The sequence below is a fragment of the Rhinatrema bivittatum genome, chromosome 15, assembly GCF_901001135.1.
Source record: "Rhinatrema bivittatum chromosome 15, aRhiBiv1.1, whole genome shotgun sequence".
Taxonomy (NCBI): domain Eukaryota; kingdom Metazoa; phylum Chordata; class Amphibia; order Gymnophiona; family Rhinatrematidae; genus Rhinatrema; species Rhinatrema bivittatum.
Window position 1 is genome coordinate 31,847,179 of NC_042629.1, and position 14,369 is coordinate 31,861,547.

Below are 14,369 nucleotides of genomic sequence, written 5' to 3' on the forward strand. Positions count from 1 at the left end.
CTTACGCTACATTCCTATTTATTGTATTATTTCCTCGTGTCCTATAATGAACCAAAGCGATGTGTGAATTTAATGTACTTTGGGTGTGTGCAATGTTTTTTGGATGTCGGAACATCTGAGCATCCCAGGGCAGCTGGACGCTGGTGGGCTTTGGTGCAGTTGCTTAGCCTCTTGACTCCAGGGATGGGGATTGCGCTCCTATACGAGCTTGTGAAATGGAAGTAGCTCTCTAATGCTTTGAGTTCTTGCTTTAATTTGTAGAAACAAGGGGTACAAATAATGCGTTGCTTGTGACTAGAATGCCTTAATGCAGTAGGAGAGCGTGGAGGATCCTTTTCCCAGCTCATGGCAGCTTTTCTGTTTCCTCTTTTCGGCAGTGTTCAGTGAGGACCTACACGCCAGCTTGTACTTTGTCAATGCATCTCTGCAGGAGGTAGTGTTTGCTAGCACTTCGGGGACACTGGTGCCCTGCCCCGCGGCGGGGGTCCCTCCGGTGACGCTCAGATGGTACCTGGCTACGGGAGAAGAGATCTACGATGTCCCAGGGATCCGTCACGTCCACCCTAATGGCACTCTCCAAATCTTCCCCTTCCCTCCTTCAAGCTTTAATAACTTAATCCATGAAAACACTTACTATTGCACAGCCGAAAACCCTTCAGGGAAAATCAGGAGTCAGGATGTCCACATTAAGGCCGGTGAGTATGGATCTTTTTTTTACCTCTAAAAGCCAGACGTTCAACTGGTCCCCAGAAAGTCCAACTCCCTAGATTTTTTTTTTCTTTCCCTGTTTCATGGGTCCTTTGTACTTTCTAAAATCTATTGATTGTGAGGGGCCAGTTCAGTAGCTCTGAGGTGTGGGAGACCTGGAATCTATTTCCGTAGCCCGGCCTCTGCTCCTTGGTTGGGGTGGGGTGGAATTCACAGTCCACGGGGGGGGGGGGGGGGGGAAGAGTCCCAGGCATCTCAACAAGGCCTGTCTCTGTGGTGGGAGGGCATAAACAGGAGAAAGATTCCAGTGGTTTGTGAATGATGGCCTGATGTGCACTGTGCTAGTGGGGGGGTCTCTTCTGAACCAGCTGGAAGCCCCAAGGAGTATGAGGAAATGGCCCCCTTCCCATCCACACTCCTTCCTCTGAAAAAAAACAAAAAAAAACTGTGAGTGAATTCATTTTAATACCTGCACTTTATTCTTATGTTTGGTACAATTTCTGACTTTCTTACCTTTTATATCTGTTACTTAATTATTTTTAACCATGTGCTCAGCACAGTTTGGCCTATGCTGCTGTTCCAGTGTTTTTACTTAAATATTACAGCATGGGTATGACATCACATCCTAACCAGCCAATCCCAATGTAGCTTCCAGCCATTAGCTCATATACCTGGAGAAGATGTTGGAGAGCACTGTATAAGTATCCCTAAAATCTATTACACTCTCTCTCTCTTGGGCAAACTCTCTCTTTGAACACAAAAATCACGATTTTCCAGTTTCCCTGGTCTAAAAGTCCTGTTCCTCCAGTGCAGGGGAAGGCAACTTGCGGACACCAATCTGCTCAGGTTTTCGGGATGCCCCTAATGGGTACATGAGAGAGCTTTTTGCTTGCACCTGAAGTGGTGGCATGCACATCTCTTTCGTGTACATTCATTAGGGATTGGCATCCAGAGGGAGCCTACCCCTGCTCCAATGTGTCTCAGGTTGTGATTGAAATAAGATAGCTAAAACATTTTTGGTTGGAATAACCAGGAATTTTATGCCTTCCTGCAGATGAGGCATTATTTAGGTGCATTTCTAAGTAGCAGTGAGAGTGCTTTTATGATTACCCCTGTCATCTATGAAAAATTTGGCTAACATTGCTTGCATGCCTCAGTTATCAGAGCAAACTGCTAAAAGAAAAGGTTTTGCAAATCAAGTGGCTGGCTGACAGTTTTTCTTTGAGGGAACTACAATTTAAAATGGTACACAGGACTGGTATACATTATAAAGTTGGTATAGCAGAGTCTAGTAAGTCCTGGGAGTGTTATAACTACTGAGGATCCTTTTAATCCAGGAGTGGCCAACTCTGGTCCTTGAGGGCCGCAAGCAGGTTGGGTTTTCAGGATATCCATAATGATTATTCATAAGATAGACTTGCACATGCACTGCCTCCATTGTATGCAAATTTATTTAATTATTTATTTGTAGAGTTTTATATACCGTTATTCGGTAGAGCCATCATAACGGTTTACAAAATATGCAATTATCATATCTATCTAATGCTTATGTATTATGGATATCCTGAAAGCCAGGCCTGTTTCTGGCTCTTGAGGACACAAACTGGCTACTCCTGCTTTATTCACTGTATGTGGCCCTGTAAGGAAATACATTTTTGAGCTAACATTACCTGATACATATTTAGACAAAAACGAGTCTCAGAATGTTTTGCAATTCTGATACGTACATGCTTTTGACACTCAGACAATAATGAGAAGGTTTAAATTAAATAAAGTGACCGGCAGCTCCATGTCAGAAGAGACAGGTTGAACCATTCCTGGTTTTATCCCAGGGCTTCTATGGGCTGCTTGTTCCAGCTGCTGTAGCAACAGCAGCTCCTAGAAAGTCCATGGCTTCAACGAGGTAAAACCAGTCCTGTTCAGTCCGTCCCTTCTCATGATAAGCCATCTGCTCATTTTCGATAAAGACCTTTCCTTCCTTCTCACCAGATCTCTCACTTTGGACCCGTTTCTTCCAAATGTTCCTCCTCTGTGTCCAGTAGTGTAAAAGAGCTTCACATTTCTGTTGACCTACGATGGCACTCATCTTCAATCCATCTCGTCCCTTTTTTTTGTGGAAAATTTCTAACCTGTTTCCTGCAAGTCGTATCAAAAAAAATTCATCCTCACCCTGGAGACTAATAACAAATCAGAGTGATAAATGGCAGCGACGTACTGCCCTACATTTCTCCGTTAGGAAGCTGAAATTATGTCTGGTTTGAGCTCAGCCAGATTCCCTAGTGTAGGGAGAGCTCTTCTGCGGTTCTTCACTTTCTCCCGCTTTGAGTCAGGGGTCACCTTGAGCGATTTAAGTCGGCCGGAGCATCAGCTGATGGATGGTTCCCTGCTCCCTTCCCAGGCCTGCAGTGCTTCCTCGGCATCACTCGGGCGCTGTTAGCCTCCTGCTCTGCGGGAGGCGACTCCCTTCCCCTGAAGGGGGGTCCAGGCACGCTGAGCTCTTGGAGGGCCTTTATTCTTGTCGGAAACCCAGCATTGAGCACCCCAGGGAAGATTCCTGCAAGCAGCGTCATGGGGATCGCATGCTGTGCTGTCTCTTCACAGACGGTATTTGGCTTGTTCCGCTCCATGCCTAATTTGCCTGCCCCCCTCCTTCCCCCCCCCCATGGCATGGCCCTCTGTCTTTTCTGAACGCAGCACTGGTCTGCGCCTTTCTGTAGAACAAAAAATCACAACGGAGTGGCATGCCACCCCAATTATCACAACCAGAGACCAAAAAAAAAAAAAAACAACCGGTGGAAGTGTAGGAGGAAATAGAACCTAATTACACCAAGTCTATATGCTCAGGGAATAGGATGTACAAAAATAAAATCAAACTTAAAAAAGCAGTAACATTAAACAGACGTTTTATTTTAAATAACTGTGAAACTAAAGCAGTCAAATGAACTGGTTCTCAAAAATTGCAACCCCCCCCCCCCCCCCCCCGAGCATGGTCATGTTTCTGATGCATGAGGTGTAAACCTTGTGTAAATCTCTCTGTGTAAAAATAATGGGTTCCTGTCTGGTTGTCTGCATTGCAAGGTGTGTAGGGGGCGAGCCGTTGATAGGAGATGCGGGTGAATTGGAAAGCTTGCTGGGATGCAGCGTAGGGAGGAGACATCTGGGACAGGGGGAGGACGGGGTGGAGCAATATTTCACCCTAGGGTAGGAAGCGAGGGGAGATCTGGAGGTGGAAGCGGAGAAGAGAGGGGGAGAGGGCACCAGGACCTGGAAATGAGGAGGGGAGGGCCAGCCATCGAGCCTCAGCCCGGGACAGAGGCCGCACGGCGTGAACAGTGGCAATGGGGATGGCCCGGCCTGGATTCTGCCCGTGGCTCGCTCTCCTCGCAGCACTGCTGCAGCATCAGGGAAGGAGGGCAGAGAGAGCGAGAGCAAGGGGGATGGAGGGAGGGGAAGAAGGAAAAAAGAAATGGGGAACTGGTGAGGAAAGGAAGGAATGAGGGGGAGCAGCGGCGTGAACCCAGGGAGGCAGGGAAGGGACGAGGGGCCGAGTGTGGGAAGAGGGAAAAAGAGATGGAGAAACGGGGGAAGCGAGGAAAGAAAGGAAAGAGACATAAGAGGACAGAGTCGGTGAAGGAGTCTCTGGAGAGAGACAGGGAGGGCATTCAGATGTATGAGGAGGGAGCAACCTGATCATGTGCCCCCTAGCGGGCCACAGAATAATGAGCATTGCAGCTCAGTGGGGCCCGTATTATTAGTTTATTAAAAATAGGTGCGCTTACACCAAGATAACAAATCAGAACCAATCCAATTCAGAAACAAATCACGCGGAACTTAAAAAGATGCTGTCTAAATAGTGCAAAGGACTCTGGCGGAAGTGTTGTGTCAGTGTGGGGAAGAGTTCACATCACTCCCAGGCGGTGGTGTAGAAATCCAACAATCTCATTTTCCTTGATGATGCAAAACAGATTTTCAAACAAATTGATAGGGATATGCAGCTGGGAAAAGTTTGGCTTTTTTTTTTTATGTTTGTTTAGGTTTTTTCCTCTGTTTCATTGTTTTTATTAAATTTCCGTTTCCATTTAGTGTGGACTATTTTGATTTAGTGTGCCTTAATTTTTTTTTGTGCAAACTGAATATTGAAAATCAAACAAACAAATGCATATCTGTAATAATTACCATGATATTCAGCCCACTAGGACGTGGGGGTGTGTGTCTATCTGGCTGGAACCTAAATAACTTGAGCTGGGTTGCAAAATCACATGGGACTACCCAATGTAGCTTCTGTTCATGGGCTGGAAACGAGCTATGTTGCTGGGGCATTAGTCAGCCAATGCTGAGCGTCACCAAGCTTCACTTGAAAGGTTCTGGATTGGCCGGCCCAGTGGCGGCTCAGGTGACAAGATCCCCGGTTTGATCCTCAAGTGGAGGTTTCTGCTCCCTGGATTGATTGGCTCTAGGGATGCTGTGGAGTCAGGCTTGACAGTCTCGGGGGGGGAGAGGGGGAGTCATGGTCATTGAGTAGAGGTGACACCTAGTGGCTGGATTCAGGGCCCATGATTACAGGCTTTCAGATGGAGTCCTGGTACCATAGCGCCCCCGCCGGCTGAGAGAATGGCTGCCGTGACTGGACTTGGTGCATCGGGGCGGGGATATAAAATAAGGAACCACCCCTGGGTAGTTGTGAATGAAGGCTTATGGCACGAGATCCTAGCCTTGGATCCACTTGAAACGGACCTGCCAAGGGATAGGAGTAAACTAATAAAGGTCTGGATAGACACAGCTGCTGGGACGGTATTTTTGCACTGGTTGGGTTAGCATCACCACATCCCCATCTGCTTCCCCAGAGAGTTCAAGTTTCTCCTCCTCACCTGCTAGTGCCTCCACCTTGCAGCTCCTCATTACCTACCTCTCCATAGAGCTTTCTTCAGGAAAGGTGCTCTTATCTGTTTCTCCTCCTCCTCCTAACTGTGCCGTACCCGTGAAACAACTTTCCTGAGTTGATGCGTCATATTTCCTCTCTGGCCCAATAAAAGTCCCACTTAAAACAAATGTGTGTTTGGGGTTTAAAAATCCTAAACCCTGGCTCTTCCAGGTTTTTAGCTATCTTGATTTTAATCATATGTGCTCCGATAAATATATTTTCTGAAACCTCTTACTTGTCTGAGTCTTTACTAAACATAAGCTCCATAGAGCAGGGACTGAACCTTGTGTGTATCTGTACAGCACTGTTTACATTTGGTAGCGCTACAGGAATGATGCTCGTAGTAATAGGGGACGCTGGGTAGCACCTGAGATACAGGGAGATAAAGGGACCTGCCAAGAGTCGCCCAGAGAGGGCTCCTGCTTCCCGCTGTCACTGCTCTAGAGGCCCTCAGCCGTTCGTTCAGCAGAAGAGTATGTGCTCAGTCTTCTCCCTTTCTCTTTCAGTTCTCCGGGAGCCCTACACGGTCCGTGTGGAGGACCAGAAAGCCATGAGAGGCAATGCAGCGGTGTTCAAGTGCATTATCCCCTCCTCCGTGGAGGCATACATCACCGTTGTCTCGTGGGAGAAGGACACAGTCTCACTCGTCTCAGGTAGGCCCAGCCTGGATCCCGTCTTTCCGCTCGCTTCTCACACACCACCTTGTGCCTGGGGTTTCTCCTCCTTTCCCACAGTTGGTTCACTGTACGTCGAGCACTGGTCAGGCCTGGCTTAGGAATTGGGTGAGATAGGCAGCTCCCAGACTCTAAGGCAGCATTTCAACATTGTGAAGCGAAATGTCGGGTCCTGTCCGCTGACATGCTTCTCAGTGAGTGCCTAATATTAAAATATACTTCTGGATACGTATCTGATGTGCATAGCTCAGTAGGGACCTGAGACCAACCCAAGGGTTCTCTTCCATGTTTCTAGACCCTACTGATGGGAGACACTGACCTCACTCTGCTCTGTAAGAATCAATCTGTTCCCAGGATGCTCGTGTACTTTCCAAAATTAAAGAACAGGATTGCAGTCTTTTATGCACGTCATCCAAAAGCATTAAGCAGGAAGTCTTCAAAATGGGTCACTTTTTACAGATAGTTAAGAATGAGCAAAAATTAGGGTTGTTCTCAGTATCAGCTCTGGAGGGCTTTGCAGACTCATAGTAAATGTATAGGCGTCTTTTACTTGCCAAGTGTTTTTGAACCCAAGATATCAAGTCCATAGGAGAGTTACCTGGATATCTGTGCAAAACTTGTGGATCAGGTCCTTGATCCCAAATAACTGCTGGATGATAAGGAACTTCGGACAGCATCCTAAAGATCCTATATTCTGGGGGATCTTTCATAAATCAAATGGGCTCATTTTGCCAACTTGTAGTAAGAGAACACAGATGGTGTAAGTGTCGCAACATGAGAACCTAAGTTCCATCGGCAAAGCTCTATCACGTGACTTGTATAGCTCTTCACCTTCTCAATCCACAGGGGGAATGTTTAATTTCCTGTCACTTTGAGACTGTCATGGATTAACATGGCGTATGGGGTAGGGGGTGTGGTGGGTGGCTGGCGGCAGCATGTGCACAAACTTTCTCTGTTACACACACACTCACACTCACACACTCACATCTTCATTCACATACTGTCTCACACATGTACATGCTTGTACACACACAGATTTTAATTTGTACAGCTGGTTAACACGTTTTTCAAGTGGTACATAAAGTCCAGATAAATGAAATTAAAACCCTCTCTCACACACATGCACACTCACTTCTCTCCATCTTCCACACAAGCGTGCAAAGTCACACTCACATGACCACATACACTCCTTTTCTGCTTCTCACACCATTACTTGCTCATTCTCTCTCCTCGTCAGAAACCCACCCAGCCACCGCAGTCTCCATTTTCCCCAGGCCCTGCGGAACCAATGCTCTTCCTCCTTTTGCAACGCGGGTCTGAGGCTTTCCCTGTTTCATTTTCCCTGCATGGGGCCCGATTCTGCTGCTCTGCCTCCTCCTGCGCGGAGGGTTGATGCTGCCCGTTTCCTGTTCGCCTTGCGGGGGGGGCTGACACTCCCCTTCCCCCCCCTCCCCTTCCCCCCCTCCCATTTCGGCCCGCACTGCTCCAGCGACCTTTTATTTCGGGACCTGCTTCTGCAGCAGCATCCGGAATGTTTGGATGTTGGCCCCGCAGGTCCGGCAATTTGTTCAGAATTCCAGCATCTCCGAGCCAAATCCAGAGAGATCCCAGGTAGGCAGGTAACTCTTTAGAGATCAGTTTCTGCAGCTTGTCTCTCTAAGGCCCCGTTGTGAACTCCTTGCTCCTCTCTCTGACCTAGATCTAGTATCTCTCTAGAGGTCATCATAACCCCTGGCTGGCACATCCCAAAAATGCCCCCATAAACGGGATTTATGGAAGAAGGGTGTTCTCACAGGACAAGCAGGATGGTTGTCCTCACAAATGGGTGACATCGAGGATGGAGCCCACCACGGAAAACTTCTGTCAAAGTTTAAACAGAACTTTGACTGGCCCCTACTGGGCATGCCCAGCAAGGCACTGACCCTGCAGCCAGCAGGGGTCTCCCTTCAGTCTTCTTTTTTCCGCGCAGCAGTTGCCACGCGGTGAAAGGAGCTCTCTTACCACGTTCCTGACAGGAATTCGGTATTTTTCTATCCGAAGAAAATTTGCCCCTCAGGGGTCTCCCTTCGACAAATTTTTGTCACTTTCGCGGAAACCGGTAAGTTTTTTCCCTTTTTTAATCGGCGGCCGTCGATTTTGGCCCTTGAGGCCTGTGGGAACTTACTGAGCCCGCGCCTAAATTTGGCCTTAAGCCATGGCGACGGGGTTCCGTCGATGTCCGGATTGTACCCGGACTATGTCCATCACTGACCCCCATAGGGTTTGTGTTTTATGTTTGGGTAGTGAGCATGATGTCCTGACTTGCACCAAATGTGCCTTAATGACACCTAAGGGTCGCAAGGCCAGGATGGAGAAGATGGGGCTCCTCTTCCATGCACCCACCCCAACGCCATCGATAGCATCGACGTCATCGGAACCGGCACCGTCGAAGTTGCACCACCATCGCCAACCCGCCGGTGACCGTCCACCATCGATGACTTCTCGGCCGTCGACTCCTGTCCCCTCCCCGGATGACCGAGGAGATCGGAAGGATAAGCATCGCCATCGACGGCACAAGTCTCGGCCCGTCGAGGATCCGCAACCATCGACCTCTGAACAGGCCGAGCCACCGAAGAAAAAGCCTCGGTCGGACCTGGCACCGTCCACGTCTCGTTCGCAGGCACCGAGGAAACCCTCACCCTCCCGGGGTGCGGGGGCCGTGATCCCACCGGTTACGGTGGTCCCTCCGGCCCTGCCTCAGCCTCCCTCTCCCGTCGAGCCGGGTATGCTTACCCCTGGTCTCCGGGCAGAACTGGACCGGCTGGTCCAGGAGGCCATCGAGAATGCGATGCGAAGATTCCAGCCTCCACCGGCACCGCCTCCGGCACCGATTCCGGCACCGCCTCAGGCACCGACCTCAGCACCGACTCTGCCACCGAGGATGGAACCGACCACCGAGCCTATAGTGGAAGCGTTGGCACCGATACTAAATCGTATGGAGGCACTTATGCGCGCCCTTCCATCGGTGATTTCATTAGCACCGACTACACCATCATCTCCGGAAGGACATTCATCGACAGGAGAAACACCGTTCCGGATTCCTCCGTCCGGTGTCGTTCCATCGGTGCCTTCACATACCTTTCCACCGATTTATCCTTCGGCTCCATCGATTCCAAGATCGGCACCGATTCCATCGGTGGCCCCGAAGCCCTCGATGCCGTTCACTGTTCCGCTTGCAGCACCGGTTCCATCGATGCCTTTGGATCCTCTACCAGGTCCTTCAGGACAGCAAACCTTACATGATCCTTATGATACCTGGGGTGATGATTCATCTTCAGATACAGATTTACCATCCCCACCATCTCCTACAGAGAGTAGAAAACGATCTCCTCCTGAAGATCTCTCCTTTATAAATTTTGTAAAGGAGATGTCAGAAGTTGTGCCTTTTCAGCTGCAATCTGAGACCGATGACAGGCACCAAATGATGGAGCTGCTCCAATTTCTGGATGCCCCCAAGATCATCGCTTCCATCCCCATTCACCAAGTATTTCTGGATCTTTTAAAGAAAAACTGGGAATCACCTTCATCTGTGTCACCAGTCAATAAAAAAGCTGACTCAACCTACCTCGTTCAGTCAGCACCAGGATTTCAGAAGTCTCAACTGGATCATCGCTCTGTTGTAGTTGAGTCTGCGCAAAAGAAAGCCAAGCGTTTAAAGCCACACTCTTCCACTCCCCCTATCAAGGACAACCAATTTCTTGATAGTGTGGGAAGGAAAGTGTATCATGGGGCTATGTTGATATCTCGTATAGCTTCATACCAACTTTATATGACTCAGTACAACAGAGCTATCCTTAAACAAATGCAGGACTACGCTGACACCTTACCGGACCAATACCAGCCACAGCTTCAAGCCCTCCTTCACAAAGGATTTGAAGCTGGGAAGCACGAGATCCGAACGGCCTACGATATCTTCGATGCTTCCACGAAAGTCTCAGCTACTGCCATCTCAGCCAGACGTTGGGCTTGGTTAAAATCATCCAACCTTCGCCCAGAGGTTCAGGATCGTCTAGCCGATTTACCCTGCTTAGGGGATAATCTGTTCGGAGAACAGATTCAACAAATTGTGGCGGAATTGAAGGATCACCACGAGACGTTGAAACAACTTTCGTCTGTTCCATCTGAGGTATCCTCCAAACCACCACCTAAGAAGGACTCCAAAAAGTCATTCTTTCGGCCACGTCGTTATTACCCTCCGTCGACTAGGCCTCGTCCGGCTCGATCCTCCACCAGACCTCAGCCACGCCAACCTCGGAAACAAAGACCTGCTGTAGCCCCACCCCCCGGGCCTGCGGCAGGCCTTTGACTTCCCGACTCGGAGCACATGCCATATCCCACTCCCCCACATCCCTGTAGGGGGTCGTCTGTGCCACTTTCTACAGCATTGGATACGGATTACCTCAGACCAGTGGGTGCTGGCGATTATCGCACAGGGTTACCACCTCAATTTCATAACTCTTCCGGCAGACTCCCCGCCGCTTCAAGCGTGGAGTCTATCCAGCCATTTGGCTCAATTACAACAGGAAGTATCTCTTCTTCTGCAATCAAATGCTATAGAACTCGTTCCTCCCTCTCAACGAGGCAAGGGATTCTATTCCAGATACTTCCTAATTCCAAAGAAATCAGGAGGGCTACGTCCAATTTTAGACCTTCGAGCCCTCAACAAGTATCTGCAAAAAGAAAAGTTCAAGATGGTAACCCTGGGCACGTTACTCCCTCTGCTGCAGAAAGGGGATTGGCTATGCTCCCTCGACCTCAAGGAAGCTTATACCCATATTGCGATAACACAATCCCATCGCAAATATCTGCGGTTTCTCGTAGGCCGCGACCATTATCAATACCGAGTACTGCCTTTCGGTCTGGCATCTGCTCCACGGGTCTTCACCAAATGCCTCGTAGTTGTAGCAGCATTCCTCAGGAAGGAAGGTGTCCACGTATACCCCTATCTGGACGACTGGCTGATCAGGGCCTCCACCCCTCAGATTGCCCGGTCCTCCCTACAATTGACAATCAACACACTCCTTTCCTTAGGGTTTCTTGTCAATTACGAGAAATCTTGCTTCGTCCCATCTCAAACCTTATCTTTCATTGGGGCAGACTTGGACACCTTACAGGCAAAGGCCTACCTTCCGCTACAACGGGTCCAAACTCTCATGTCCCTAGCTCACCAGCTCCAGTCTCAAGACACTGCCACAGCTCGCCAATTCCTAGTTCTCCTAGGACACATGGCATCCTCGGTTCAAGTCACTCCCATGACCAGACTAGCCATGAGGGTAACACAATGGACTCTACGACAACAATGGATTCAAGCTTTTCAGCCTCTGTCCTCCATAATCACAGTCACACAAGCGCTGCGCCTATCCTTAACTTGGTGGACGACTCAGGTCAACCTCCTTCAGGGCTTACCCTTTCTTCCACCGGATCCGCAAGTTATCCTAACCACCGACGCTTCCCACATCGGTTGGGGGGCCCATGTGGACAATTTTCAAACCCAAGGGTTATGGTCCAACGAGGAAGCCGAACACCAGATCAATTTCCTGGAACTTCGAGCAATCCGCTATGCGCTCCGCACTTTCAAAGATCATCTCTTTCATCAGATAATCTTAATCCAGACGGACAACCAAGTGGCCATGTGGTACATAAACAAGCAGGGAGGCACAGGCTCCTTCCTTCTGTGTCAGGAAGCTGCGCAGATCTGGGCGGAAGCCCTCTCCCACTCTATGTACCTCAGGGCCACTTACCTGCCGGGAGTAGACAATGTATTGGCAGACCGGCTGAGCCGTGTCTTCCGACCGCACGAGTGGTCACTCGATCCTCTGGTAGCGACCTCTCTGTTTCACAAGTGGGGTTCTCCCCGCATAGACCTCTTTGCGTCCCCTCAGAACCACAAAGTGGACGATTACTGCTCTCTCATTCGGAGCCAGAACTCTCGGCCGAGGGATGCATTCTCCCTCAAGTGGACAACCGGTCTGCTCTACGCATTCCCCCCACTTCCTCTTGTGTCAAAGACTCTCGTGAAGCTACGCCAGGACGGAGGAACCATGATCCTGATAGCACCTTACTGGCCACGCCAAGTATGGTTTCCAATACTCCAGGATCTCTCCATCCGCAGGCACATTCCTCTGGGAAAGGACCCGCATCTGCTCACTCAAAACGACGGATGCCTCCTCCATCCCAACCTCCAAGCCTTGTCCCTGACGGCATGGATGTTGAAAGGTTAGTCCTTCAGCCTTTCAACCTTTCAGATTCCGTTTCTCGAGTCCTGATAGCTTCACGAAAGCCTTCCACAAGAAAGTCTTACTCATACAAATGGAAAAGGTACACATCATGGTGCACTTCTCAGTCCCTTGATCCCCTTTCCTGTCCAATTTCCAAATTCTTGGACTATTTATGGCATCTCTCTGAATCAGGTCTTAAAACCTCTTCCATTAGGATGCATGTCAGTGCGGTAGCCGCCTTCCATAAAGGTGTACAGGGTGTCCCTATTTCAGTACAACCCCTAGTAACACGTTTTCTTAAAGGCTTGCTCCATCTGAAGCCACCCTTACGGCCTCCGGCCCCATCCTGGGACCTTAACCTGGTTCTTGGTCGTCTAATGAAACCTCCTTTCGAACCTCTGCACTCCTGTGAGTTAAAGTATCTCACATGGAAAGTGTTATTCCTTTTGGCTATCACTTCAGCTCGCAGGGTTAGTGAATTACAGGCCCTAGTTACCTATCCGCCTTACACTAAACTCCTGCAGGACCGGGCGGTACTCCGCACTCACCCTAAATTTTTACCTAAGGTAGTTTCTGAGTTTCATATCAATCAATCCATCATACTACCTATCTTTTTTCCCAGGCCCCACTCCAACTCTGGAGAACAGACCCTGCATACCCTAGACTGTAAACGAGCTCTAGCCTTTTACCTAGACCGTACAGTTTCTCACAGGAAGAGCACTCAATTATTCGTCTCTTTCCATCCTAACAAGTTAGGACAACCTGTGGGTAAGCAGGCTCTTTCCTCCTGGTTGGCGGACTGCATTTCTTTCTGCTATGAGCAGGCTGGCATTCCTTTCCAAGACCGTGTCAAAGCACACTCTGTGAGGGCCATGGCGACGTCAGTGGCACACCTTCGATCGGTGCCGCTTCCTGACATCTGCAGGGCTGCAACCTGGAGTTCTCTCCATACCTTTGCAGCCCACTATTGTTTGGACAAAGCTGGAAGACAGGACTCCATCTTCGGCCAATCTGTCTTGCGTAACCTTTTTCCAACCTGATGTACCAACACCCTTCCACCTTCCCGGTAGGGTGCGGATGCCCTTTCCCAAATTCCACCCCACTTGTACTGCCTGTTGCACGTCGTTGGGTACATTTGGTGCAAGTCAGGACATCCTCAGCTCGGTACTCACCCATTTGTGAGGACAACCATCCTGCTTGTCCTGTGAGAAAGCAAATGTTGCTTACCTGATGTAACAGGTGTTCTCACAGGACAGCAGGATGTTAGTCCTCACGAAACCCGCCCGCCACCCCGCGGTGTTGGGTTCGTTTTGTTTTTACTTTCTAGGCACTGCCTGTAGCTTTGAAAATCAGACTGAAGGGAGACCCCTGCTGGCTGCAGGGTCAGTGCCTTGCTGGGCATGCCCAGTAGGGGCCAGTCAAAGTTCTGTTTAAACTTTGACAGAAGTTTTCCGTGGTGGGCTCCATCCTCGATGTCACCCATTTGTGAGGACTAACATCCTGCTGTCCTGTGAGAACACCTGTTACATCAGGTAAGCAACATTTGCTATACCATCTCGGAATTTAGAGCATGGATTTAAATTTAGACAGGGAGCTTACGTGTGATGAGGATTGTCTCAAATCTCATTGCCTTCTCGAACAGCTGTCTGATTCCGCTTGTCGGGGCTTTTGCACTACAGAAGCAGATCTCCGAGGAGCACCAGGCTGACTCAGGAAAGAGTGGTCCCTATCTCAGAAAGAAGAGTGCCTCTGACATAGAACCGTCCACAGGGAGTCGTGACCCCCTGTTGGGCCACCAATGCTTTGTGC

At 49.4% G+C, this 14,369-nt stretch overlaps 1 protein-coding gene across 4 annotated transcripts in view; it reads left to right on the forward strand.

The window, feature by feature from the left end:
* Nucleotides 1-373: 373 nt before the first annotated feature.
* DSCAM (DS cell adhesion molecule) overlaps nt 374-14,369 on the forward strand; it is a 569,269-nt gene continuing 555,273 nt past the window's right edge. For 3 of the 4 annotated variants that reach the window (XM_029579021.1, XM_029579022.1, XM_029579023.1), the window contains exons 1-2: nt 569-695; nt 6,136-6,282. In XM_029579021.1, the coding sequence (XP_029434881.1) occupies nt 6,180-6,282 (103 nt within the window). In that variant the 5' untranslated portion in view covers nt 569-695; nt 6,136-6,179. Of the gene's footprint in view, nt 696-6,135; nt 6,283-14,369 lie in introns of all 4 variants that reach the window. The other variant, XM_029579019.1, reaches the window with a different exon arrangement.